Source organism: Onychostoma macrolepis, chromosome 17 (assembly GCF_012432095.1).
Source record: "Onychostoma macrolepis isolate SWU-2019 chromosome 17, ASM1243209v1, whole genome shotgun sequence".
NCBI lineage: Eukaryota > Metazoa > Chordata > Actinopteri > Cypriniformes > Cyprinidae > Onychostoma > Onychostoma macrolepis.
Window position 1 is genome coordinate 11,394,995 of NC_081171.1, and position 27,911 is coordinate 11,422,905.

At 37.1% G+C, this 27,911-nt stretch overlaps 1 protein-coding gene across 12 annotated transcripts in view; it reads left to right on the plus strand.

Moving 5' to 3' along the window:
- Positions 1-7,709: 7,709 nt before the first annotated feature.
- Positions 7,710-27,911, plus strand: part of chst15 (carbohydrate (N-acetylgalactosamine 4-sulfate 6-O) sulfotransferase 15) — a 119,704-nt gene continuing 99,502 nt past the window's right edge. For 3 of the 12 annotated variants that reach the window (XR_009266642.1, XR_009266643.1, XR_009266644.1), the window contains exons 1-2: positions 7,711-7,950; positions 11,616-27,877. Coding sequence is in view for 9 of the 12 variants with exons in the window: in XM_058748512.1 (XP_058604495.1) it covers positions 27,452-27,877 (426 nt within the window). In the remaining 3 variants the exon portion in view is untranslated. Of the gene's footprint in view, positions 7,951-11,615; positions 27,878-27,911 lie in introns of all 12 variants that reach the window. The other 9 variants (XM_058748512.1, XM_058748505.1, XM_058748509.1 and 6 more) reach the window with 9 other exon arrangements.

Here is a 27,911-nt window from a genome sequence, read left to right on the forward strand (position 1 = left end):
AAAGGAATATGGGGAAGGGAATGGAGATCTCAAGATAGGAAGGGTCAAAAGTGTATGTGTGGTGTCCTTATTCTCAACCTGGACCTCAGCATGAACTGACAGTTAAAGTCAGTGGGGCATTTGCAACTGTTCTTTTATGTTTTCCCAAATATGGACATTCCATGCTTGTGGGATCTGACATCTAACAGATGGGATGCATCCTGGAATAGAGTGTGCGGAACAAAATGTGAGATTATAAATCCCAAACATAAACAGGGGCATTGTGTGTTAAAGATGACAGATTGTTTTATGTTTTTACTAACTGATCATTTTATGTCCCCTCTTTGCTGTCTGAAAAAAATAGATTTGTGTTTACCATGATTTCTGAAGCAAAATGTTTTGTGTCAGCTCCTTGCTTTTCCCATACACACATGCAATAGGCCTATATGCACATACATTACATTTATACATATAAAACATTTTTGGACATATATATCATGTACATGTATTTGCATCTTAAAAACCTAAAACATTTTGGTAAAATATATAAGCAAATACTTTTTTTTTTCTAAACTAAATATAAAACATAGACATGTCTTTAATAATATATTACAAAAACCTATATAAACATACAGATTCTTTGTATATACTTATAGTGTTACTTACATCTTACAACTTACATCATTATACATCACTTTATAGTATATTGCAATATCTTGGTATGTCATATATTACATTTCCATATATTTTTTTCCACTGCATGCTAACAAACATAAACATTTCTCCAAATGACAATGCAGTTATTTTTAGAAATGTAATAAATAAAATAATACAATAAATATTAAAATAAAAAAACTGACAAATTCTAATAACAAATAACTGAATGTGGAACGTGCAAATGTTTGACATTATCAGCTTCAGTAATATTCATTTTAGCAGACATTATAACCTCCAATATTTCTTTTACACAGCAAAGTTTCTATTCTTGCTATTGCTGAGTGCTTCTATTTTAGAAATCTTATTACGCTCATCCTTCATCCACTGCATACTTAAGATCTTCTTATAGATTCGCAATAATAAGGCCACTGTAACTATCTTTCATTTTGTGAGGTACTTCATGGAGGTATGTTTTGGATTTTTGTCTTGTTATTTCTTGCTTATCAGTAGGCTACTTCCTGAATATGTTGATGGAGAATCCATTAATTCTTTCCTCCTCTCATATCTACAGGCTACCATACGACTCCAAAGCAGAAGCATAACCAACCTTCCCCCATTCCTAGTTACTGGCTGGTTTTCTTCACATTCTATTCTTTTTCATAAACCCCTAAATCTTCCTGCATGTCCTTTGTATTGATGTGAGGATTATACATTACTGTTCTTGATGTAAGTCTACAAGAAGTTCTATTTCTTCTGCCATATATTTATATGACAAAATTCCCTTTTAAAGTCCATTACTTTAATTACATTACAAACCATGAAAACTGCAGGCAGGAAGCATATAGATGGGCTTCCTCTGCTTTGTACGAGTCTGTTTTTCTCATCCTCTGCCAGCCCCTTAGAGGAACCCAGAGTTGTTGAGCGTATCCAAAATATCCTGAGGGACTCAGACTTACAGTATTCATTAAGCTCTGGAATTGTCATCACCTGACTTAGATTAAGGCCTACCAAGTCAATTAAGTTCTGAGACCTTTCAAAAAAGCTCAAGTGGATCAAGAACAGCCAACTTTTGCCACAAAATGTAATATTTATAAAATAATATAAAATGTCCAAAGTTTGCATTTTATGTTTGTCATTTGCAGAAGTTAACCATTTCACCTAAAAACATGAACATAAAATATTAAAAATATAAATCAAAAGAAAAAAATGCATGCGGTTTCTTCATTGATCTCATGAAGGAATATTTCATACGACAAGTTTCCAGTTGAATCATTAACCACGATTGTCAAGTCATATTATTGCTTTATTTAGTGCTTAAATAGTGTGTTTGCCTGTATATTGGTCTTTGAAACATTTATAACCCTTACATTTTCTTTACTCTTCCATAGTGACAGCACACCGGAATGTTTTCTGGAATATCGGAAAACTGTTCCATTCCAGCTGTGCATACATTCTAAGCCCTTTGACTTCACTATGCCCTGAATATAAAGAGAGGATGGCACAGGGTTATCTTTATGACCACATTTTTGTTCATTTTCTTCTGTATTTGTCAATGCTCTGTCCAAAACTCTTTTTCAAAAGGAAAGAAAGTATAATTATTGCAAGTAAGAAAGTATAATTATTGATTTTTATTATATGGCTCTCTAAAATAGTTCACTCGGATTGGTCAGATGTGGCATTCAGTGGTTAAATATTTCCTAATCTTGAACGTCATCCAAAGCTAAGCATACAGACAATCAGTTACCAGAGAGAAGTGAAACTGTATTTTCAACACTAGACTGAGATGTCTATTTTGCACTATTACAAAGTGCAACATGCTGTAGTTTTTGAAACTTTGAAAGTAAATTTAGCATGGATTCAAGAAGAGCTTTCTGCTTTTTCAGCCTCCAGACAAATCTCACTGCTGAGATCTGTAACAGCTTGACAAGAGACTCACCAGAAACAAACACTTTCTATTGAAATCAACCTCTTTTCTCTAAACAGTTGTCGAGCAAGGAAATGGCACTGTATGGCTAACCCACCTGAATTTATATGTTGCAGGCTTTGAATAATGCATGAAACATGCAAAATGCTAAAAAAAATGATTATGGTCATACATTTGCAGGAGTAAAAATAAAGGGTGTTGTAATGAGATTTATGCAGTCATCTCTGCTGGTGTCTTGTTTTGACATTTCATCAAGCGCCCAGGTAACATTTGCAACGAGTGGGCTGCCTGCCTGATGACAAATTAGAGAGAAGACCTGAATGAAATATCAAAAAGTAATTTGATATTCCTCATCGACTTGATTAACATCATCAGCTTCATCAAGACACGCAGGATTTCTCAGAGCAGAGTGGCGAGTTGATCAGCATTCAGATGAGATGTTTATAAACACAACTCACCCATCCATGAAATTACACATGCCTCTGTCATGAATATGGATGAAGAGCATTTGGCTTATTCAAGGAACATTTTCAATCAAAAAAAGGAATTAAAAAAAAAACTTTTTTCTTAGAGACAAGCACTTTGGGAGTGATCCCATGGTATATTTCAGGCAAAAATGATTGCTTGCTTAGATTTGCTGCACTCCCAATGGTACATCTCTCCCAGTCCTTTAGGGGTTTAAACATAACACAAGTGATTTAGACTGAAAGTGGAAAGAATTTCATAGATATCAAGCCTTGGACAACAGCCCTCTTTTATCTTATCACACAACATTTAAAAGAGCTTAAAAATGTCTTCATTTAATCATTATCGTAATTTTGCTACACTCCCCTCTAGTTGACAATCTTGTCAAACTGGTAAAATAATCCAGCTGGTTTTGGATGGTTACAGTTATTTTAGGATTTTATTAACCATTTAAGGATGCTTGAATCTGTTATTTTGTTCTTTGCTGAAACAAAGCTGAAACCCCGCAGTTTGTTTAAATTTGTCTTAATTCTCAGGGATTTTACTCAGCATGTTTTCAGAAGGAAGGGAGAGAAGGGGGGAATCCATGTGAAAACATCTCCACAGGCTCTCAAACAGATGTCCATCGAGTGCACAGTGAGTTTAAAGTCTACACTCTTAAAAATAATGGTCCTTTGTTGGCATCTATGCTTCTGTGAAAAACCTTTAGGATCCATGAAACTGTCTATCTGATCTATCTATCTATCTATCTATCTATCTATCTATCTATCTATCTATCTATCTATCTATCTATCTATCTATCTATCTATGGTGAATTATTTCACTTGCTCAGACCACCATTATCCAACATGTAATCAATTTCATCTGTTTCTTCATCGAGACAAGACCCAGTTGTTCAATCACTGATTCTGAGTTGAGAGCAGACCATTGAACAAACACGCGGATGTGACAGTGTTAGTCAAATCCCATTCGTTACGGCGAATTAAATTTTGATTTCCCAGAGGGCAGCTCTCTTTGAAGAGGTGGGCTGCTGGCACTGATGGCGACACGGAGAGATAGACAGAGAGAGAGAGCGATTAGCTCTGAGACATGGCATCGGAATCTAGAGCATGCTGCTGTAACAAACACACCAAGTGTAGCAAGTTTCTGAAATATGAGAAAGTAAGCTGAGCCTACGGAGTAGCGTTCAAAATATATACAAATGAATTCTCAATATTTACACTTCTGAGGTTCACAAAACGTAGAACTTTTACAGAAATGATAGATTGTTGCATCACAGGAGATGGTCTGTCTTATGATTTAAGTTTGAACTCTGACTCATTTTCCAGTCTTTGTCACCGCAGCAGATGCTATTGCTACACATTTACTCTATTGCAAAATATCAGGGGTCTGATATCCTGTCATCCTGTCAGTGTCTATACATATTTGAAAATGATTGTTTCATAAATAATGTATCATGCTCAAAAAGTTCATGAAGTAACATAGAAACAAGCTAGTCACCGATGGGCCAACTTTAGACAAAAATTACTTCATTTCCGAATAACTTCTGGCATTAAGGGAATATTGCCAAATATGTGTTTTCTCACAGCATTGTGCAATTCAAGTTAAATAATTTGAGACCTTACGTGTTGGTGAATTTGTCAATATGACTCATAATCTTAGTAGATTTCCCAATAATTCAAAGGTCCATCAATTCAGAAAGCTCAACAGATTATTTTATTGTACACTGAATTTTAATTAACCCTTTTATGAGTACTGTGAATTTGGACATACTTCTTTTGTCACATACTCTTTTTCACTTACTATATAGGCTAGTACAAAAGTATGTGATTTCGGTGACTTATTATAATATTGCTGCAGTGGCTGTCTTTCTTATTTTATAAAATATAATGGATTATTTTTGTTAGCTTTAAGATAATTTACAGATAAAATTATAAATTAATTTCAGTTCAAAATGATATTTCTTGTCCACATGCTTAATTATTTGATAAGTAGTAATTGATAAGTAGTAGTAATTGTTTAATACGCAGAATAATATATCACCTGCTGTACAGTCATTATCAAACATCTGGTCATTATCTGGTCATCTGAATATATAACTAAATAAATAAGTAAATAAACCCTGATAAAATTCTAATTGCCTTAATGTGGTTTATTTTGTGAGCTGAAACAGACTTAAATGTGACCCTGGACCACAAAACCTGTCACGTCCTCTGTCGTGTGTGTCATGTGTTCCTGCCTCTTGTGTCCATATTTGGTCTTGTTCCTGTCCTTGTTAAGTGTGATTATTAGTTAAGTCTTGTCCAGCTGTGTTTAGTCATTATAGGTAATTGTCATGTGTATTTAGTTCCTGCCTGTTTAGTTAGATTTTGTCTGGTCTACTTGTTGTAGCCATGGAGGCCATTCCAGCTGCCTGCCTCCCTGTCATGGAAGTGGAGGCGGTTGCTGAGGGACCCTGTGAGGGCCCCTGACTCCTTGTCATGCCCAGTAGAAGCCTCAGCTTCTGAGCTGTTCCTGTGGGCTGTCCTGTCTGTGTGTCTGGCCTGTCCTGTCCCTGTCAGTTTAGCCCTGGAGGGCTATCCTGTCCTGTCTGTGTCTGGCCAGTGTCCTGTCTGTTAAGCCCTGGAGGGCTCCTGATACCCCCTGGATTCCCCAAGGAAATTTGGGGGGGTAGTAGAGCTCTGGGTAGGGTGGGTGGGTGGGCGGGCTGAAGAATGTAGCCACGAAGACCATCCGCCATGGCCGCCTGAGCTCCCTGCTCCGCCATGGCCACGAAGATCATCTGCCATGGTTCTGTTCTGTTGTTCCTGTCCTTGTTAAGTGTGATTATTAGTTAAGTCTTGTCCAGCTGTGTTTAGTCATTATAGGTAATTGTCATGTGTATTTAGTTCCTGCCTGTTTAGTTAGATTTTGTCTGGTCTACTCATTATTCCCCGGTGTTCCTGTCTGTGTCAACCTAGCCTTGTCTTGCCCTGTCCTGATGTCACCCATTAAAGACTATTATTTTGAAGTTACTCCTTGTCTCCGTGTTCCTCGTTCCTCCCTGCTGTGTGCACCGTGACAAAACCAGTCTTAAATGTCAATTTTTCGAAATTGAGATTTATACATCATCTGAAAGCTGAATAAATAAGCTTTCCATTGACGTATGGTTTGTTAGGATAGGACCATATTTGGCTGAGATACAACTATTTTAAAATCTGGAATCTGAGGGTGCAAAAAAATCAAAATATTGAGAAAGTCACCTTTAAAGTTGTCCAAATGAAGTTCTTAGCAATGCATATTACTAATCAAAAATGAAGTTTTGAGATATTTACAGTAAGAAATTTACAAAATATCTTCATGGAACATGATCTTTACTTAATATCCTAATGATTTCTGGCATAAAATAAAAATGGATAATTTTGACCCATAAAATGTATTTTTGTCTAATGTTACAAATATACCCCAGCGACTTAAAAGACTGGTTTTGTGGTCCAGGGTCACAAATGGCAAAACTTTTTTTTTAACAGCATAGCTTAAAAAAGAACATTCATATAAATACCACTCAAACAATAAACCATTTTATTATCCTTCAAATGTATCCAATTGTCATCCCCCATATTTAGTTTGACAAATGAAAAGTTACTGAATGAGGAGGACAAACCTCAAGTCTTTTCTCAATAACTTCTGGATATGATGAATATTTACAGTACAGCTAAATAGATTTTGGAGAGACTGAGTCTTGGTTATTGTCTTACATTTGTGGCCTGACAAACTGCCAAGCCTGCTGTCTAAGTGCTAGAAAACAGATTAATCAATTTCGAACCAATCAATAACAATTATGTAATGACTTCTGTTCAAACTGCTCATGCTTCTTTTCACCACTGATTCATTCTGGCATCTCTACCGCAGTGAATTCATCTTGTATAATCATTCAGTTTTTTCTCCCATTGGAAAAAGTAACTGTGGTCTGCCAAATGTTTTAAGTTTTTGGTTTTACCGTGTGCACAACCACACACAACATCAATCTCAAAGCTCATGGTCCTTTGTGAATCCATCAAAGGGAAGATGAGCTAGGCAGAGGATGTTTATTTTATGTGAATGCTATACACACCAGCTTGTAGATATATAAAAATAACTAGTGCAGTGCAAAGCTGGTTTCCTTTGCCAAAAACACTTTTCTGAATAAACTATGACTAAACATGACAGTCAATTAGAACAAACATGGGGAGATTAAAAATGATGAAATGCCAATTGCTGAAAGGGTTTGTGTTTAAAACATTTCAATAAATTAAACAATTCTGAAATTTGTTTACTTCTGTCACACTTACTTTTATATGAGGTATCTATGGTTAGGCTACATTATTATTTCATACAGCGGACTTATTGAGGCCTACATATCGTTTAGCGAAACTGTCACAAAATTCACATTTCAACAGATTCAATGTTACAAAAAACGGCCTATGACTTTTCACAGAACATCAAGCCACCCCTTCGTTTAATGCTTTAGCCCAACGTTTTGCTCATTCTATTCTGTTTTATTATTAATCGCTAGTAGATTGAGTTCATAAATAGCTGGGATCGGTGGGAGCACAGCACATCAGTAGCAGAATATCCCACCCCCTCCACCGACTGAACCCCTGAGAGAGAGAGAGAGAGAGAGAGAGAGAGAGACACACACACACACACACACACACACACAGACAGACACAGAGAGAGAGAGAGAGGGAGAGACACAGACAGACAGACACACACACAGAGAGAGATAGAGAGAGAGAGAGAGAGAGAGAGCGAGAGGGAGAGAGGGGCATTGTGGTTGAATACAGACAGAAAGGCTTTCATCAACTCAGTCGTTCAGAAAGTTCTCTGTATCGCGGTCCGCTTTACCGCCATCAAACGCAAACACACGCGTTCACTGGAATATTAAAACTGGACAAGTTGTCAAGGTAAGTTTTCTACGCGAGTAATGTGACGGTATTTTTTGACAGGAATGTTCGAGGGTTTACGTGTTACACTGGATCAAGCTAATAGATTTACCCAAATATTAGATGACAGTGAGGGGTTTTATATAGCGACGCTCCATCTGACACTGGCTGCATGATAAAGCGTCAAACAGATGATCTCTAAAACTAGTCCATTGAGAAGCGCTTCATAAATAGCGGCTCTCATCAGGATTTTCACACGCACAGTGTTTCATTCAGATCGATGGGATGCTGCTGTGACAGAAGATTCGCTGTGTGCGACCTCAGGCAAGTTCAACGGCATTATTACACTTACAAACATTTACCATGGTAACCGCAGTTTACGCCAAAATACCATAATTGCAGTTATTGTCACTGTATAGCTAAACCAGAGGAGACCTGGGTCGGTTGGTACGATATCCACTCTTTGTTGAATATCTCTTGTGAAACAAACATCACTTTAAGTCCTTGCAAACAACATAAATTCATGTCACAAAATATTTCAACTCTTAACTTTTGTTAATTATTAACCAAAATTATGTTGTGCATTTATACCAACCCATTTCAGGTTGAGGGGTTGGTTGGTTCAGTGTTAAAATAGGCTACCATAGTTTTGTGAACACATTTTCACAATATGATTATTTTGATTTAAAAGCCTATGAAAATTCAAGAGATGTGATTAAACTGAACCATTTTCATAGTCTGTGGGGAAAAAAGGGTTAATTATTTAAAAAAAGATGATGATGATGATGATGACTAACACTAAGTTAGCAGTCATTGTAGATACAAGTGTTTTTGTGAATGCTAGTGTTACCATGGAAAATTTTTGGAAGGATTGACTATTGCTCTTGAACTATGTTTAGGTACCTACAGTACAGCACACTAAACACACTTGTGTTTCTATAATCAATCACACACCATTTAATGTGATTTGCCCTTGTACTGTATAAAGAGAATATCTTCTGGAATATAAAATGTTATTTTATTATGGAAAAATAGCTTTTCCCAAGTAATTAAATATGTCATGACAAAATTCAGGCCATTTTCCAATGGATTGAGGCTTTGTCCAATTTTCAGAGCTTGCACCCAACTCAAACAGTCCATTTACCACCATCCAGTGAGCTCCACCACTGACCATGATTTTAGGAATGGGGTTTAAGGTGAAGGAAAGGGACTGGTTGGAATGGTGTCCTATAGGAACAGCAGTGGATGTTGGTAGAAGAACATGTCTCACTTGGTTATCGTATTGTGCGTATTTCCCCCATGGAATGACAGCTATCTAAGAGAAAAGAACAGATGGATCCAGTCTTACATTATTCAACGGCATCAGGTTGCATCTACGAAATACATGTTGAAACCTGTTGAAATCCATGCTGTATCGTGAAGCACCTGTTTATCAGGCTGTAGCTGGTTAATTATTACCAGCTATGAATTCAGAGCAATTTAAAGTGAAGGTTAGGATCATTTTGAGAATTCAATAGGCTGGATTGATTGTTTTTTAGTAGTAGATATGTTAGAAATGAAAGTGTTGCTCTATTACCTCAGGAAATTGCCATGGAGTGCTTTCATGTTTGTCATGGCTACTGCACTCTGGAGTGTCTGCAAGGCTGTGATGTATTAGTAATTGTTGGCACAAGGAGTGTGCATTGGATGGCTGGAGAGTCTCTTCCTTAGAAAGACATTCACCAGGCTAAGATCTTAACAGCTGCAGAATATATAACTCAGCGCTGAGTCAACATGCTATCCATACCAACAACCAAACCCTTCATCGCTCTGACCCACTGTCTGCCTACGCACGCGCACACACACACACACACACACACACACACACACACACACACACAGTCTGACCCTATGCCTGCAAGCGCACTCATACACCCATAGTCAAACAAACACGCATATACACACACTTATACACAGACACATTTCCGTTTCACATGGCATAAAATATTTATAGTATGAAGGGTCTGGTTTGTGTTTCTTATGAAATCAATCATATTTTACCACAAAATACAGCACTTATGTTAAGAAGTAAACATTTTAGCACTCACCTTTTCTTACCTTCAGACTTTTCTTTGGCATTGTAGTGGGCAACAGCAACATTTGCTACTTTGTTTTTGTTATAATGGACCAATTCTGTTTATACCGTAAAGCAAATAGTGTTCCCTACTATTTGTATTGCATCTATATTGCATCCAGTCACTTTGCATTATTTTCTATTCATATCAAAAGACTACCAATGTAATTTTCTCATTACATGTCAGATTTTATGTCATGGTCATTGAGCACAATTTTTTTTTAATGGTTCGCTTGGCCTATGATAAGAAAAACATAATTTTCATCATCATAACTTGACATAAAAATATGCAATTTCTTCTGGAATGCCATAAGAGTATATTATGGAGGCTTTTCATATAGTGTTGATTTCAGCAGTGAGATGAAACTCAGTAGTGGGAGTCAGCAGGGTCTCTCAGACCTCACACTATAGGGCTCAAGGCCTTTATTAACATTTCTCTTACTTTTTCTTCTGAGAGTCGCAAAACTTGGCCTGACAGGTAGACAGAGGCCCTTTGGCTTGTGACATGGAGCTGTGCTTGTGTGTGTATTCATGTGAATGTCTCCTTCATCCTACCTGTGTGTGTGTGTGTTTTGGATTATTTGTGACCAGCCCCTGGCAAACCCTCTCTTTTTATTTATTTATTTATTTTTTTAGAAAAGAAAGCTGCCTCCCATAACCTTTGAGGAAAATAAAAAGGGATGAAAGTGGGAAAAAAGCAAATGAGAAAGAATTCAGTTATTTATGGCTCATGTCATCTGTTCGCTGGCACGATTTATGCTCTATAAAGGCTCTCCATTCTCTCTTTTTGCAATTTCATACCCCAGCAAATCAGATATTACACAGCTTTGAATTTTTAATATTGTGTGGTCTGTGCAAGATAGAAAGAGAGATCTTTAAAAAACTTTGAAAGCAGTTTAAATCAAGTAACCTTACTTTCATTCTACAAGAGAGAGAACAGGGCTAGTAGTCACAAGGGCTGGAAATCTCAGGAACTATAATGTTTTGAATCAAAAGTCCAAATGTTTGGTTCCAAACAGTTCAAAACCCTTAAATAGAATACACACATATATATATATATATATATACACACTACAAATCAAAAGTTTGGGGTCAGTAAGATTTTTTTTTTTTTTTTTTAAAGAAATTGAATAATTTCATCCAAGGACATAAATTGATCGAAAGTGACAGTAAATTCATAATATTAAAAACTAATAAACTACAACTGTTTTCAATAATAAATGTTTATTGAGCACCAAATCAGTATATTAGAATGATTTCTGAAGACTGGAGTAACAGTTCCTGAAAATCCAGCTTTGCCATCACAGGAATAAATTACATTTTAAAATATATTCAAATAGAAAACAGTTATTTTAAATTGTAATAATATTTGACTACTTTACTGTAGTTTTATCAAATAAATGAAGCCATGGTGAGCATAAGAGACAAAAACATTGAAACATTTTACTGACTTCGAATGGTGGTGTATACAGTATATGAATGTATTCATAATTCATCCATATGACAAATTGTGACCTTAAACTCTCAAACTCGAATCAATCATTGTTGTACACAGGCCCTCTTTGCTTTGCAGGACTCACAGCCACTGCAGAGTTAAGTGAACTCTATAGCAACGATGAAGATGCTTCCCTAAAATATTTCACTCCACACTTCACCAATTGTTAACATCAGCCAAGTCAGCGGTTTATTTGGCCATCCGTGGGAATATAAACCGACGTTGCCTCCAGCCATGTTGTGTATTTCAGACATGCTAACAGCATATCCTACAAGTACAGAAGACCGTGAGTGCCGATGTAGAGTCATTTGTATGCAGCATTAACTTGCATGAGTGCTTTTTGCTAGTCTTAATGGTGTCGGTCTGAGTGGTATTAATCTCTTGTGTTGTGTTAGCCAGTCTTAATGGTGTGAGCCTGTCTGAAACCGCCAAATAGGGAGATGTGTCTGCCTGCCTCAGTGAGCTATAGTGAGCTTGTGTTAATGGTCTGCTGAGTTCAGTCATAAAATATTTCTGGTAAATCTTTAGTGACCTTATGACATTTACTGTAATGGACGTGCTACTTACTTCACGCAATACTTGCTTCCTGTTTATTGCCTAATTGCTTAATTTGGATTTTAAACTTACTGAATGCTTCAAAACTACTTCAAAACTTTGATAATATGTATTCTGGCCAGTGAGAGGAAAAGAAACCGAGTACGAGGGGGAGAGTGAATTTCAGGATGATGGCCCATTCCATCAAGATGATTCATCATGCAGGGCGCCTCTAGGGTTACGTTGCTTTACTTTTTGAAAATACAAACACACGCGCAGTCTGTTCCTGAAATAATGTTTTTATGTTATAAGCTTACATAAGGCTAGCCTGATTTATGCTTACTTTATGTTAAAAAACGAACTTGAATGAATTTTAGTGAGCTGCTGTAATGTACTTCCTGGCTGCATCACTCTATAGCTAATGTATAAGATTAAATCTCAGGGAAGTATATAATTTATGCATATTCCTGCCCAGTGTCTTGGCTCAGTATCTTCTTTTCATTCCAAGCAAAGAGAGAACTTGATTTTGCAATTTGATTCTGCATTTCTATGCTCTTCTCATCCTAAACATAGTCTCAGCCACAGACGGCACACCCACGGACCGCCCACAGTCCACTCACTGACCGTCTGCATATTGGACACAAAACTGGAATGTACTTTGACAATCTGGCAAGCTGCTATCTGATTGGCTGGCTTTGTGCAGCTCAGGGCACACAGGTTTCTTTTACTCAGTCCACTGCAAGCACAGTCATGTTTACATCCGATTCAGCAAGCGCTTTATTATATTTATACAATGCAGATTGTGTCAAAGCAGCTTCAGAGTAATAAACAGGAAAAAAACAATCTGTATGTTGCAAAGTTCACCAAACAACTCGAAGTTCAGCTGTAAAACAGCTCTACAGAATACCAGGGTCATTTTAGTAGCATTGAAATACTATTGTAGTTTTTATTAATATTTTGAATTAGTTAAAAAAAATTTATATATATTTTTTGGTTTTCACTTTAATTTTAAAGTATTAGTAAATTAGTTTTTTTTAATATTGTTTTCATTCATTTTTATGTCAGTTTTAGTTATTTTAGTACATCAAGATAAACAAAATGATTTTTTTTTTGTATTTTATTTTATTTCAGTTAAACTTTATTTTATTTTAAGTAACAAAATTGTTTTATGGTTTTTCAGTTCAATAACAGTGTCAGTGTTGCAAAATTAATCAATTACGCTATAAGCATATTCAATTCAGCTATAAGAAGCTCTGTAGAAGACAATAGTGTCATTATTCAGCTCAGTTCAGTTCAATGTTGATTTAGTTCACTCACTGGATTTGCCAAAGTTATCAAATCTTCAGTATTAATATTATTTTTAAATTTTAATAAAACTAAAATAGTTCATTAAATTTAAACAGTTAATTAAAATTATTCTATTTTAGTTCTATTTTAATATTCAAAATACAAATAAAACACTAAAAACTAAAATTAATTTTAAATGCTACAAGTTAATGCATGTACATTTTTAAATATAATATTTTTATTTTTTTATATTACTATTTTATAATGTACAGCATGAAACAATGATATTCATTTTGAGATTTGCTACATTTGTGTTATTAAATTATTAGTGCTATTAAAGATTTACTGTAAGTGAGCATTAAATGATGGCAATGTTAAATTAAATGCAAAAATAGAGGAAATTAACATGATCATGAATTTACACACACACACACACACACGTACTTGAATTTGTGGTTTACGGGGACTCTCCATAGGCGTAATGGTTTTTATGCTGTAAAAACCGTATTTTCTGCATGTCCTGATATTGCCAAGTGCGAAGTGTTCCTGGGTCAACATCTTTGTTGACCCTGGAACAACATTGTGATTAACCAATCAGATTTCAAGAACCAGTTTATAATTTTTGTGAAGTTTAGGATTATAATCAGTGTTTGGTGCTTGTACATCAGTGTAATTCATCTATCAGTTCCTCTGATTTTAGGGATTACTCATAGATAAGGTTAAGTTTAGGTGTAGGAATATGGTTAAGATTATATTTTTGGATTAAAATGTTGTTCCAGGGTCAACAAAATATGTTGACCCAGGAACACGTCGCACTTGGCAATATCAGGACGTGCGTATTTTCTATTGCCCAACACCTAAACCTACCACTTACAGGAAACTACTGGCAATTTTTGAATTTCATAAAACCCCGTTTAGTATGTTTTTTAAGCCATTTGTTTTACGGGGACACAGGAAGTGTCCTCATAAACCATGTTTTCATTGTAGTACCCATGTCATTATACACATTTGTGTCCTCGTAAACCATATATACCAGTACACACACACACACACACACACACGCACACACACACAGGCACATGTTTATATATTTGTTCTCAATGTTTATATATTTTTTTTAATGTTACGGTAAAGCAAGCAAGTCAGTCAGACAGTCTCTTCCTGTCTTAGTAGACTGTTTTTCGCTAGAATAGGCTGCAATGAGGACCAGACCTCTTTTTAATCAGAGATTTGGCTACGCAAGACTATGTAAACCACAAACAGAGAGTCATTGGCCTTCCCAATGCCCCCTTCCCCCAATAAAGGGTATTTATAGCACCTGCTCTGGGTAGTGAATAGGTATTATCAACAGGCACAGAATTAGATCAGATTAAATCCTAATATGATTTTACTTGAGGCGTCAGGCCCCCTGAGGCTCAGTTCTGCACTCAGTCTTTCATGTCTATTTGGAGCAGAAACATAAACATTGTTCAGCAGTATCAATGGAGGAAGAGAGTTCACTTCTCCCCCTCTCTCTTCTGGTCATCTGTGCCAGGAGCTTTGGTCTGCTGCCCTCTTTAATGATGCATGGAACATTAGCCAGCCACTATCCCAAGATAGGACGAGGCCAATGGCATTCTCTGGTCAAAGAGGCTGCATTGTTTGGGTTCAGAATAGCATGGTCTACTGAGAAAGGGGAGAACAAAGTGTGCTGTCTGTCGAGTTTGTTTTCTAAAATTGTTACCACAATCCTAATTTGTGATTGCTGCAAATTACATTTTAATGTCTTTCATATTCAGTCAGATTTCTGCCATGCACGAAGCGTTTGTTAGGCAGATGATGTTCGAAGTAATTTACATATATACAGGTTTATCTAACTTATTTTGACATTTTAATTAGGTTACACTTCATTGTGAAAGATCTGATTTACTATTGTGTTCATTTAATGCAAGGGTTTTCCAGCTGGGGTCTAATTTTTTAATTGTGGAAGCTTTTTAGAATTGCAAGATAAAAACTTCATAAAAAGTCAGAATTATGAGATGTTTATAACTCACATTTCTGAAAAGAAAAGCCAGAATTGTGAGAGATGAACATGCAATTTTTTTTAAAAATAATTTTAGTCTGTGGCAGAAACCTAAGAAATGGAATTGTGAGATGTAAACTCAGAATTCAGAGAAAAAAGTCAGAATTGTGAGAAAAAATGTAATAAAAAATCTGAGTTTCAGAGTTTATAGAGTTGCGAGAAAAAAGTCTGAATTGCCATAAATAAAATTGCAATGACATTTTTTTTTAGTTTTCTTTTCCTGTGGCTGAAATGGGCTTCCATAGATAGATAGATAGATAGATAGATAGATAGATAGATAAATCAGCATTAGTTATGATTATTCCATTGACAGCCCTGGTTAGAAATACACATAAAAACAACAATAATAAAACAAAATAAAAACAAAATCGCCTATAGTTTTGTGAAAGAAAATAATTCCAATAATGGATAATATATATATATATATATATATATATATATATATATATATGTCACAAAATTCCATGTATTTTAATAGTGTCTTTGAAATACTAAAAGAAAACAAAATGTTTAATTTTGTATTTTGCAAATTAATTAAATAATAACCTGTTGTCTTTATAATGTTAATGGGATCTTATACTGTACATGAAAATACATAGCTGCCTACATATTTTAGTAAAGAAATCGCTTGCAAGGAAAACATTATATTTAAAGTTCTTTGGCATAAAAAAACCCAAAAGGTTTGAAAACCCCTGGTTTAAAGAGTGAAGCTCTGATTAAACTATAAAAAAAAAAAAAAAAAAAAAAGATCAATAAAAACATAACAAAGAGAAGGAAAAAAACAAGGATATATTGTGGTAGGTAAGAGGAAAATAGTTTTTAAGGAAAATGAAAGCTGCTTTCCATAACCTGCATTCGGGGGTGGAGAAACATAGAAGAAGAGGATGAGAGAGAGAAAAACTAAAGCAAATAAGAAAGGATTCTTAGAGTTATTTGTAGCTCACGTCTGTTCATTCGCACAACGGATGCTCTATAACGAATCTCCCATCCCTCTGTTTTCAATTTGTATCTCAACTCTTTATATCGTAAGTCCCAGGCAGCAGATTTAATTAAGAATCCAGTCCAATACATCGTTTATTTATGAGATAAATTCAAGTGGCTGTTATCTGACGGTATAGAATCGGCGTGACTTCGCATTTTTATGCACAACTGCACTGCTGACATTTGCTACATATTATCCTTGTGAATTGTGCATTGGGATGGTAACAAAGAACAGGCTATTGATTAACTGGCAAGAGAAACTTGGATCTATTGTTGTACTGTGTGTGTATCTAGGACATAAAAGGTCTGGGAAGAAGTGTCCTGGCTTTCCCATCAAGCACACAATGGTGTTTCAACGGTGTATTGTCAGGAAACAGAACAGTTGAACACATGGGCAGAGAGCTGTTAATTATGTTAAAAAATGTACAAATGAATAAAATAAACAAAAAATATATTTTTTTATAAAAATGAAAATAATTGAAATGGTTAAAAAATATTTTATTATTATTTTTTAATTAATTTAAAAATGATATTTAAATAAGAGTGTGAATTATACTGTTGTAATCATCTTAATAAAGATGGTTCAATCTCTCTTTCTTCCCTCATAACTGAGAAGTGTTTATTCACATAGGCTGCCGAATGAAGCACCTGAGGGAACTTCTCTTCTCTCATCTCTGTTTAATTACACTTCTTTTCTTCTGTGCTACTGCTCTTTTCAGCGTGGATTACATAAACTGTTTCCCCCAGCCTCCTTGCTCTTGTGCTACACACGCTGCACAGCATAGCACAATAAAGCCTTCCATCAACAGCAAACCACATGCCTCATGTTTCAAGAGCTGAGACACAAACATCTTCTTCAAGCTGCAAAACAAATCTGCCAAACCGAAGATGAGCCTGTCATCATATATAGATGCTGGAGTATCAGAAGGAGGAATAAAGGAGCATTGAGAATTTTATTTTAGCAAGAGTTCACGTAACATCACCCATAAGTGCATCTGTCTGCCAGATGGGTGCCAAATTACACAAGATGTCGCTAATAATAACTGCCATATTATTTATGCCCATGTATTTATCAGCTTAGAAAAACACAAGTAGCATTTTAATGAGAAAAGTTAGTGTCATGTGGCTTTTTAGTGAATTTAGCCATTGATTTAGTAAAGTTTTGCATGCAAAATAGGATCTTGATTGAAGATGTAATTTGGGCGTGTCTCCATAAAAGTGCACGATAAAGGGGAGTGTCAATGCAAATAGAATACATTGTGCCCTGAAAGTAATTTCAGAAACTGAGTGTGATAATTAATACGACTGAACGGCAGGTATTAATCTGATTTGGGTTTTACGCCGGTCTGCTGTCACAATGATAAAAGGGAGATGTTGAGAACAGAGAACACACAGATGTGTATTGCTTTATTGCAAAAAATCATTTCTTGTGAGATTATGATATGCAATTGTTTTATTAATAATTGCATTCAGCACAAAAAATCATTGCTGAATGCATTATATTCAGCACACTATAACTGTAAGAAAAAAGATACAACAACTACAATGTCCTAATTTGTCTTTCCAGATTCCTAGTACTTCCTACTGAGCCTTGTTTAATCAAACGTGTCAAAGTCTTTTCTAGCTCTACAGGGATAGATGATGTGGTGCGCACAGAACCAGTTTTTGATATTAAAGGGATAGTTCACCCTAAAACATAGTACGTATTAGGATATTTTGAACAATGTTTCAACTCTTTATGCCCATATAGTGGCTTTCACTAGGCAAACAAAATAATTTTTTTCACAGTAGCTTCTTTTGTGTTATGTTTGGAACAGCATCACTTTAGGGTACACTGTCTCTGTCATTAAGGGTGAATTTAATTTATATATCTTTGTCTATTTTACCATTCTCTTCAGGGAGAGACATTTTCATATGCTGTCTAGTGTTGAGGAGGAAACTAGAGCATCTGAGGTTTTTCAAAGAGTGACTGTATTAATTGAACTGTCACTCCCAAGGCTTTTTCTGGGTTGTGTTTGTCAGATGTCACGTCACATCCTTGTACCCAGAGTCTTCAGTCATCTTCAAGTCTTTTGATACTCACCAAGTATTTGTTTTCTTTTCCATTTCATTTGGAGGACATTTAATCAGCACAGTCAGGAAACAAGAAAACAGAAAAAAATCATGCAGTAATATTGAAGACATGCAACATATGATACATGTCCCAGACTTTCAGTTATTATTTAGAAGTTTTTGCTATTCTCTAACATTATGAATAATTAATTTTAAACAGTTAATGCTAGATAATATAGTGGGGTTAAAGGAATAGTTCACCCAAAAATGAAAATTGTGTCATTATTTACTCACCCTCATATTGTTCCAAATTTACAGGTGCTGGTCATATAATTAGAATATCATCAAAAAGTTTATTTATTTCACTAATTCCATTCAAAAAGTGAAACTTGTATATTATATTCATTCATTACACACAGACTGATATATTTCAAATGTTTATTTCTTTTAATTTTGATGATTAGAGCTTACAGCTCATGAAAGTCAAAAATCAGTATCTCAAAATATTAGAATATTTACATTTGAGTTTGAATAAATGACCATCCCTACAGTATAAATTCTGGGTATCTCTTGTTCTTTGAAACCACAATAATGGGGAAGACTGCTGACTTGGCAATGATCCAGAAGACGAACATTGACACCCTCCACAAAGAGGGTAAGTCACAGAAGGTCATTACTGAAAGGTGTGGCTGTTTACAGAGTGCTGTATCAAAGCATATGAAATGCAAAGTTGACTGGAAGGAAGAATTTGGGTAGGAAAAGGTGCACAAGCAACAGGGATGACCGCAAGCTTGAGAATACAGTCAAGCAGAGCTGATTCAAACACTTGTGAGAGCTTCACAAGGAGAGAACTGAAGCTGGAGTCAGTGCATCAAGAGTCACCACGCTCAGACGTCTTCAGGAAAAGGGCTAACAAGCCACTTCTAAACCAGAGACAACGTCAGAAGCATCTTACCTGGACTGTGGAGAAAAAGAACTGGACTGTTGCTCAGTGGTCCAAAGTCCTCTTTTCAGATGAAAGTAAATTTTGCATTTCATTTGGAAATCAAGGTCCCAGAGTCTGAAGGAAGAGTGGAGAGGCACAGAATCCATGTTGCTTGAAGTCCAGTGTGAAGTTTCCACAGTCAGTGATGATTTGGGCTGCCATGTCATCTGCTGGTGTTGGTCCACTGTGTTTTCTGATGTCCACAGTCAACGCAGCCATCTACCTGAAATTTTAGAGCACTTCATGCTTCCTTCTGTTGACAAGCTTTATGGAGATGCTGATTTCATTTTCCAGCAGGACTTGGCACCTGCCCACACTGCCAAAGGTACCAAAAGCTGGTTCAATGACCATAGTGTTACTGTGCTTGATTGGCCAGCAAACTCGCCTGACCTGAACCCCATAGAGAATCAATGGGGTATTGTCAAGAGGAAGATGAGAGACAACAGACCCAACAATGCAGATGAGCTGAAGGCCACTATCAGAGCAACCTGGGCTCTCATAACACCTGAGCAGTGCCACAGACTGATCGACTCCATGCCACGCCGCATTGCTGCAGTAATTCAGGCAAAAGGAGCCCCAACTAAGTATTGAGTGCTGTACATGCTCATACTTTTCATTTTCATACTTTTCAGTTGGCCAAGATTTCTAAAAATCCTTTCTTTGTATTGGTCTTAAGTAATATTCTAATATTTTGAGATACTAATTTTTAACTTTCATGAGCTGTAAGCTCGAATCATCAAAATTAAAAGAAATAAACATTTGAAATGTATCAGTCTGTGTGTAATGAATGAATATAATATACAAGTTTCACTTTTTGAATGGAATTAGTGAAATAAATCAACTTTTTGATGATATTCTAATTATATGACCAGCACCTGTATATGAACTTCATTCTTCTGTTGAACACAGAAGTAGATATTTTGAAGAATGTTGATAACCAACTGAGTGCCACAGTATGGAAAAAATACTATAGCTAGTCAATGACTGCGGCAACTGTTCTGACATAAAATATTTCTACAAGCAAAATAAATTAATTAATTAAAAATGGGAAACCAAATATTAAGACATTCAAGCTGATTTTTCAAAAATTTTTCTCAGATGTTTGTTAATTATTATTATTATTATTATTATTAAAAAAAAAAAGCAAAACAAATGCATTTTGATCTCTGAAAGTTGCTATGTACTGTATCAAAATGTTTTGTTGAGTATTTTTGGATCTACATTGGTATTTCAGCACAGCTTTAACGCATTAATAATCATTGCGTATAAACAGATACAGCTACCCAAACAGCTAACTAAACCTGTTTCTCCTTTCCTAATGAAAGTTCTGGAAAAAAACAGATTAGGGAAAAGATTAAAAGGAAAATGAGTGAGACTAAAACAGAGATGTGACACTGCCACAATGCTTTGAATAGGTGACTTCAATATATAACCAAGTGCATTTTGCACAGATTATTCAGTTTGATGTAATAAGTATATACTAATATAACTGACTGATGCCATTTCAGACTCGGCTCCACTGAGCTTCATTATTCATCTCTATTGGCTGCCACATTCGTTCATTTCCTCTCACTTGTACTGACTGTAGAATAGATGTTATCCCTGCGTGTTTTCCCTCTATTGACACTGCACAAATGGAATGTGTACTTGTTAGTCTATATGTGTGTGTGTTTGAGCTTGTGTGTATTAGAGGAGAATTTAGATTAACTCAGAAAGAGATGAGAGCAAGCGTTTTGCTTTTTGTGTCTTCTTTGAGCTGGAGAGCGGGATTGTAATTTCACAAACAGACTCACCCACATATACAACCAAGAGTGCATATTTAGATAGATAGATAGATAGATTCTTTATGGCCACTGTATATGCAAAGGCATCCACAATAGTAATGTTTGACATCTACTGCTACGTTGCTCCTCATGATTTTCCTATGTGTATCGTTGTTTGTCTCTGTGCTACATTATGGGCTCCAACTTGAGCTACTTTCCTTCCTAGATCCTTGGCATTCCCTTCCATCCACCCGGATCCATTCCTGCATTCTCTGATCCGTTAGTCATGGCACTGGCTGGCACAGACAGAGCAGCCACTGTGCTCGGAGGCAGTGGTCCTGACAGCCCTGCCACCCTGTTTATATGACTCTGGAAATGGATGAGGAAGGGGGTAAAGAGAGATGTATGTGAAAGATGTCCTGCAGCACTCCCATGAAGGAACATCACAGCATCCTGACATCAAACAGTCCTTCAAGTGTAGTGAAAGCGAATGAAAGTTGATCAAATTGAAAAAAAAAATGAAGATGATAGTTCACTCAAAAAGAAAAAAAGAACAGAAAAATTATTTACACACCCTCATTTCATTCCAAAACTGTATGTTTTTTTTATTTTATTTTTATAAATTTTTTTGTATGGACAAAATTGTTTATGTTCTGCAATACAGGACTGGAATGTCATGAATGTGAGGCCCCGTTTACACTTGTGCATTTTCGTTTTAAAACGCATAACTTTTGCTACGGTTACACCTATCGTTTACACTACTCCGGCGTTTTCGAGGTCGTAAAACAGAGACTTTTGAAAATGCTGCAGACCCTGTTTTACTTGGAAAATGCAAAATGCAAAAACATTCCCCATTCGACCACTCCAAGCACGCAGACGCATCCGCCATCTAAATAATAGGGCATCTACGCTAAGCTTCAAGCTACACATGACAATTAATGAGATGAATACAACACTTCTACTTGAATGCCACTATCAATCACTACTGAGTGTTTGTAATAACTTCTGACTGCGATCCAATGTGGATTTTGGTCAAATGATGAGGCAGAAATATGTTGTTTGTAACATTCTAGAAGAATTTTATCTGGAAGATACACAGTTACAACTTCTGTGGGGCGTGAAGAAAAAGTAATGTAACTAGTAGTGTAACTAATTACTGTTGCCAGAAAGTAATAAGTAAAGTAACAATGCTACTTTTGAAAGGAGTAACTAGTAATGAGTAATATATTACATTCTTTGAGTAACTAGCCCAACACTGTTGATTAGTGTGTAAATGATGACAAAACTTTCATTTTAGGGTAAACTATCCCTTTAACCTGTAATAAGCTTGTGTCAGCTTTGCATTAACAACATCAGAAGCATCAATAGGCAGTACACTGTCGAGCTCCTCACTTGTGGTTTTGATTGACAGATATAATGATGGAGCTTCTCAGTAATGAATCATTGAGCTGTGGACTGCTGTGGCGTTCCCGCAGTGAGTGCTCATTTCAACACTAACGCATCCTCTCGCTGTCCCGGACTCCTCCTCTACTTCAGTCAGATCTGTAATGAAAACACGCTCACAGATGCCTCACCTCCCCACACTTAGAGCTGGGTTTGTTATTCTGAAATATATTTAAAGTGACAGCACACATCAGCCCAGCTCCATGCTAAAGTCATCAGAAATTTAACGCTCGTGCTTAAAATAGACACCCATGCTGACAGCGATGCTACGGTTTACCTCAAACTCTTATTTTCGACTCAGATAGCGAGACCTCACTTATTGCCAATCAACGTGACTCAGATGTCACTGGAATGTCATTTGAGGTCATCGTACAAATACAAACACTCCCAGAGTCTATTTTCCATAGCAACACGGATCAATGACACCTGCCTTCATCTCCATGGGAACGCACATGTCCTTCTTTGACTACCTTCCCTCTCTTTTCTTTCATTAATCTCTCCCCATTTCTCTGTCTCTCACTCTCTTTCTCTGAGCGTTATACAAACCATTTATTTCCCTGCACAAATAGGAAATTATCTATAATTTATGAGCCCCACATCTATTTATTAGTTCAGCATGGATTACTGTGGTCTGTGTAGGCTTCGGGAAAGTCACATTTCTGTTAATGATCTCCCCAAGGTAAATTTAACCACAATTAGGCGGTAAATAACAGCCCTGAACTGTCTGATGAAATGATGAAGGCAAACCCTCCACCAGAGAATCCTAGTACAGGCCCTGTAATTTGCCCAAATAAAAGGAAGAAAGCAAAACAAAAACAAATTGATTTTTTTTAGGTTTTCAAAAGCCCTGCTCTAGAATTTCCAACCCTGCACATTCAGCAATAACAAGTTGTTAGGTCTACATCGAGGAGAAATGCTTTGTTGTTCGTTTTTGTCTTTTGTTTCCCAGCCTGACTCATGACATTCGTAGGAAGAGATGGGTAGGAAGCATCCTTGAGTTTAATATAAACACGTAATTAAAAGGATAATAAATAACTAGAACTTGCTGGCCCTAAACATTCACTTTCAGATATCTATCAAGAATAAAGCCATTAGTTTTACCAAACACAGAATACAGAAAACTATTATTATAATAATAAGATGAATTAACATTATTATGGCATGATATAGATTTTTACTTGTGTCGTTATTATTTTTAGACCAATTAATGTGATACATTTGTGACATGTAAACCTATAGCCTAATGAAATGATAAATATGACTATATATAATGCAAGTAAGGTCTTAATCACAGTAAGATGTTTACATGACACAAGAAAACCTATTTACTCCAATTTTACATGCAATTTTCATAATTCTGATTATTTACAAAAATACTTTTTATATTTTGTCAATATTGCATATAATAGTTAAAGGTGCCATAGGTGATTGTCTTCAGAAACATTTTTTGTTATTCTGGTTGAAAGTCTCTTCACATCCTGAAAGCAATCTGTAATGGGGCGAACGAGACGTGAGACGTGCGGATCCATTTGCAAGCTTTATTAAACAAAGACGTGGTCAAAAACACAAGCAGGGTCAAAACATCAGCACACAGGTATGGCACAGACGAGATACAAGAATAATGCAAAACCAGGCGTGAGTCAGTCGACAGCGATTGTTATCCAGGGGGCTTGACAAGAGGGGTAATCCGGAAATATGAGCAATAGTCCCGGCGAGGCATAAACAGAGTCCGAACGGCGAGACAAGGATAAATCCAGGAAACATAGACTAGAAAACAAGAAACAGGTTCCGTATCGCAGCTAAAACTAGGAGAGTAATAAATGCAGAACAATACTGGAACTAAACAGGAACACAGAATGGCTCGGTTAGGCAGCTAACACTAGGAGAGTGCTATACGCAGAACAATACTCGGCGATCTGAACAAGGAAGTCCATGGTTTATGTAGAGTGTGTGATTGTGTGATAGTTCTCAGGTGTGAGCGTATGATAGTGAAATGGCTGCTGGGAAATGTAGTCTGGGGTAATGTGAAACAGTCTGTGCAATGTGAGAGTCAATGTGATGGAGGAGTGACCTCTGGTGGCGAGTGAATGGAAGTCCATGGACCGGATTCATGACAGCAATCATTAAGTTGAAGGGGTGGTTGATTGCGATTTCACTTTTTTAACATTAGTTAGTGTGTGATGTTGCTGTTTGAGCATAAACAATATCTGCAAAGTTACGGCGCTGAAAGTTCAATGCAAACGGAGATATCGTCTTTTAAAATTCTGGCATTTTAATGCCTACAAAAACGACTGGTAAGGGACTACAACGAGTTACTTCCCGGGTCCGTTACGTCACGAACCCAGATAAACCCCGCCTCCGGTAACACAAACAGAGGGGGCAAGGCCATGCTGCGCTGCTTTAGAGAAGAGGAAGAGAAAACTAGGAGTGCACGTAAACATCTATTCATATATGAATCGCGATTCTGCCTTCTAACGATTCTAATGGATTCACAAGTTTCAAAATCATGTTCTAAAGCAGCAATTCTTAATACTGTTCCTCGCGTCACCCTGCTCTGCAGTCTGCACACGCACTGCATCTCTCTCTCTCTCTCTCCAACAATAAAATGTTCCATTTATACACTTATTTTCACACAGCTATGACAAGCGTTAAACATGGACATGCGTGTGGTTGCTGTACTGTATTAAAGCTTTAATCAGGATAAAACCGTATATTAAAAGCTAACAGAAGCAGTAGCACCTACAAATAACAGCATATCTAAAAGTATGAGACAACAACAAACAAAAAACAAACCATTAAAAGCCGTGCTTGCACAGGTTCTGAGCGATCCTCTTCACTAATATCCTCTGCGTCTCAATCGGGCTCAAATTGATAAGCAATATTGACGACACCATTGTTTACAATACAACCAGAGCACATGTCGCTGAGCTGAGGGGCGGGACGTTTAGATGCCACTAGAGGCGGTTTAGCCAATCCGAGCGTTTTAATTGGCTTTCCTACCTGCCTGTCAACGTATGTATTTACATACCTCTGCACACCCTGTTCGCGCAGACAGAAACGTCATCAGCGCGTTCACGCACACTGTGCGGACAGAGTGAGAATGGCGGGCAAACATCAACAACCCGATCTTCCTTCCTGGTATTGTAGTACTTTTACTAACTGTGCTATAAAGCTTTCTCACCGGTGAATGACACATGATGTAGCCCAGCGCGGTTCCCAGTTCCAGTCCTCGCGCCCCCAGCTCTGCATATTTTGCATGTCTTGCTTAGTTAACAAACTCTGTTCAGATAACCAGCTCGTTAGAAGTGAGCTCCGTGCATGACCTGTGTTCCGATTGACATGCTCCCTACACAGTGTTCATTGCTCTCTACTCCCTGAGCAGGGAAATCCGTTGAAGTTTATTTCACTTCGGAACATTCACTTACGGATTTGCGCTGCGCAGCGTCTTCACACACAGACAAAACTTACTAGAGAAGTGTTAAGTGTGACATAATATACCTCTGTAAATGAATAAAATTTAAATTCACGTCTCGCACACTTTAATGCCCTTTGTATGGAACATATGCTTTGAACTGGAATCATGGAGGAATATCTGGTGATGTTCACTTCGCAGGGGGCGTGGCTTTGGACGGTGATTGCAGGAAGGGTGGGATGTTCGCTTTCAGTGCTATCAGGCTAAAGTTAGCATCTCCTATGGCACCTTTAAGTGGCTTGCTGTTACTATGTTTGCTTCCTCAGATAAATGCAATTTTGACCCCAAAATTTTGAATGGTGTAAATAGTGTATACTTATATGTCTAATAAAAAAAGATACTTTTAAGACACCCATCCTTTTGTTTTTGGCTTCCATTTCATGTGTTCACGCCTTAATTAGGGTCCCCCTCAAACCTGCGCACACTTCCATCTCCACGTCAGTTGTTTATAGCACTGATCTTTGCTCTGATTTCTGCTTTCTTGAATCATTTATAGAATTTCCAAGAACAATTAAAAACAGTAATGATGACCAGGAAAGAATAGGACAGAGAGAGAGAAAGAAGGAGTGGAGGTTGTCAAATAAAATATGTATCTATTAGCTTGCAGCTGGTCTGCTGTGTTCTTAATTAGGCATGTCCTGAGGCTATCATGTCTGAATGGATTACGCCCTAAATTCTCTAAAACACACAAACACATACATACCCACACACACCATATGCCACACAGTCTGTGGCCTGTGTGATCTTCCTGCCATCCTTTCTCTGACGCTTATCCAAACCCCATCACAGAGTTATTGGCATGTGTGAGAGACAGAAACAGAGTACTACCACCATCCACTGCCTCCTAGACTCAAATCAATGAACCGTCTTTGCGTATTCAGTTTATTACTTTTTTTGTTTTGTCTTGCAGGAACAGACCTTTCTGTTATCTGAACCGCTGTTGGGGCGCTTGTGACCTTGACAACCAAATCTGCACTGTTTGTGCTGGTGCGCTGTCAAGCCCACTGCCGCTGTGTCATTTGTGGCAGCTAAATTGAAGGAGTGCTCTAATCGTCTCCCACACGTCTTGCCCCTCGCCACGCGTGCGGGAAGCCCCGGGCGGCCAGCCCGCTCATTCCGCTGTCTGTCTTCTTGCCCACAAACATCCTATCATCAACAATGACCTAAAGCCACACAGCATCTGCTGCATGAAAGATGTTGATTTTATTGGCAAAACACGGCTCCTTTGGGTTATGGTCCACTTCGTGTGAGCATTATGATGAAGACCACAAACTATAACTCACATCGATGGGATTCACTTCATATGTGAAGACACAGCTAACATAACACACAAAAATGGACCACAGGCATGGGTTTCTCAACGGCCTGGATGAAAAAAAGCCTGTGTTTTTGCACCCCAGTGACAGGTGGACGGGTGTATTGACTGTCATAGAGAACAACAGAGCACAACATAAAGCATGGGGCCCGTGGACACTCGGGTCTGTACGGAAAATCAAAATCTTAAGTTTCCTTTTTGGACTTATGGTCACCATTCTCATCATGGCGTCCTACATCTTGACGAGGGACCAGAAAGGGCTCTTTTTAACACCATCACCGTATCACCTTACTGTGGAGTCTCATCCGGCTCAGCTGCACCTTAATCTGTCCTTTGCTACAGACTACACAGTTGTGAGAGAGGTGGTGAGGAGCATTGTGGCCAAAGTGGATTTCAGTCAGAGAAGAGTGCCTGACCTGAGACAAGTGAGAGAGAAAGAGCCAAACGTATGTGCATTTGAATTAAATTGCTAAACTTGCT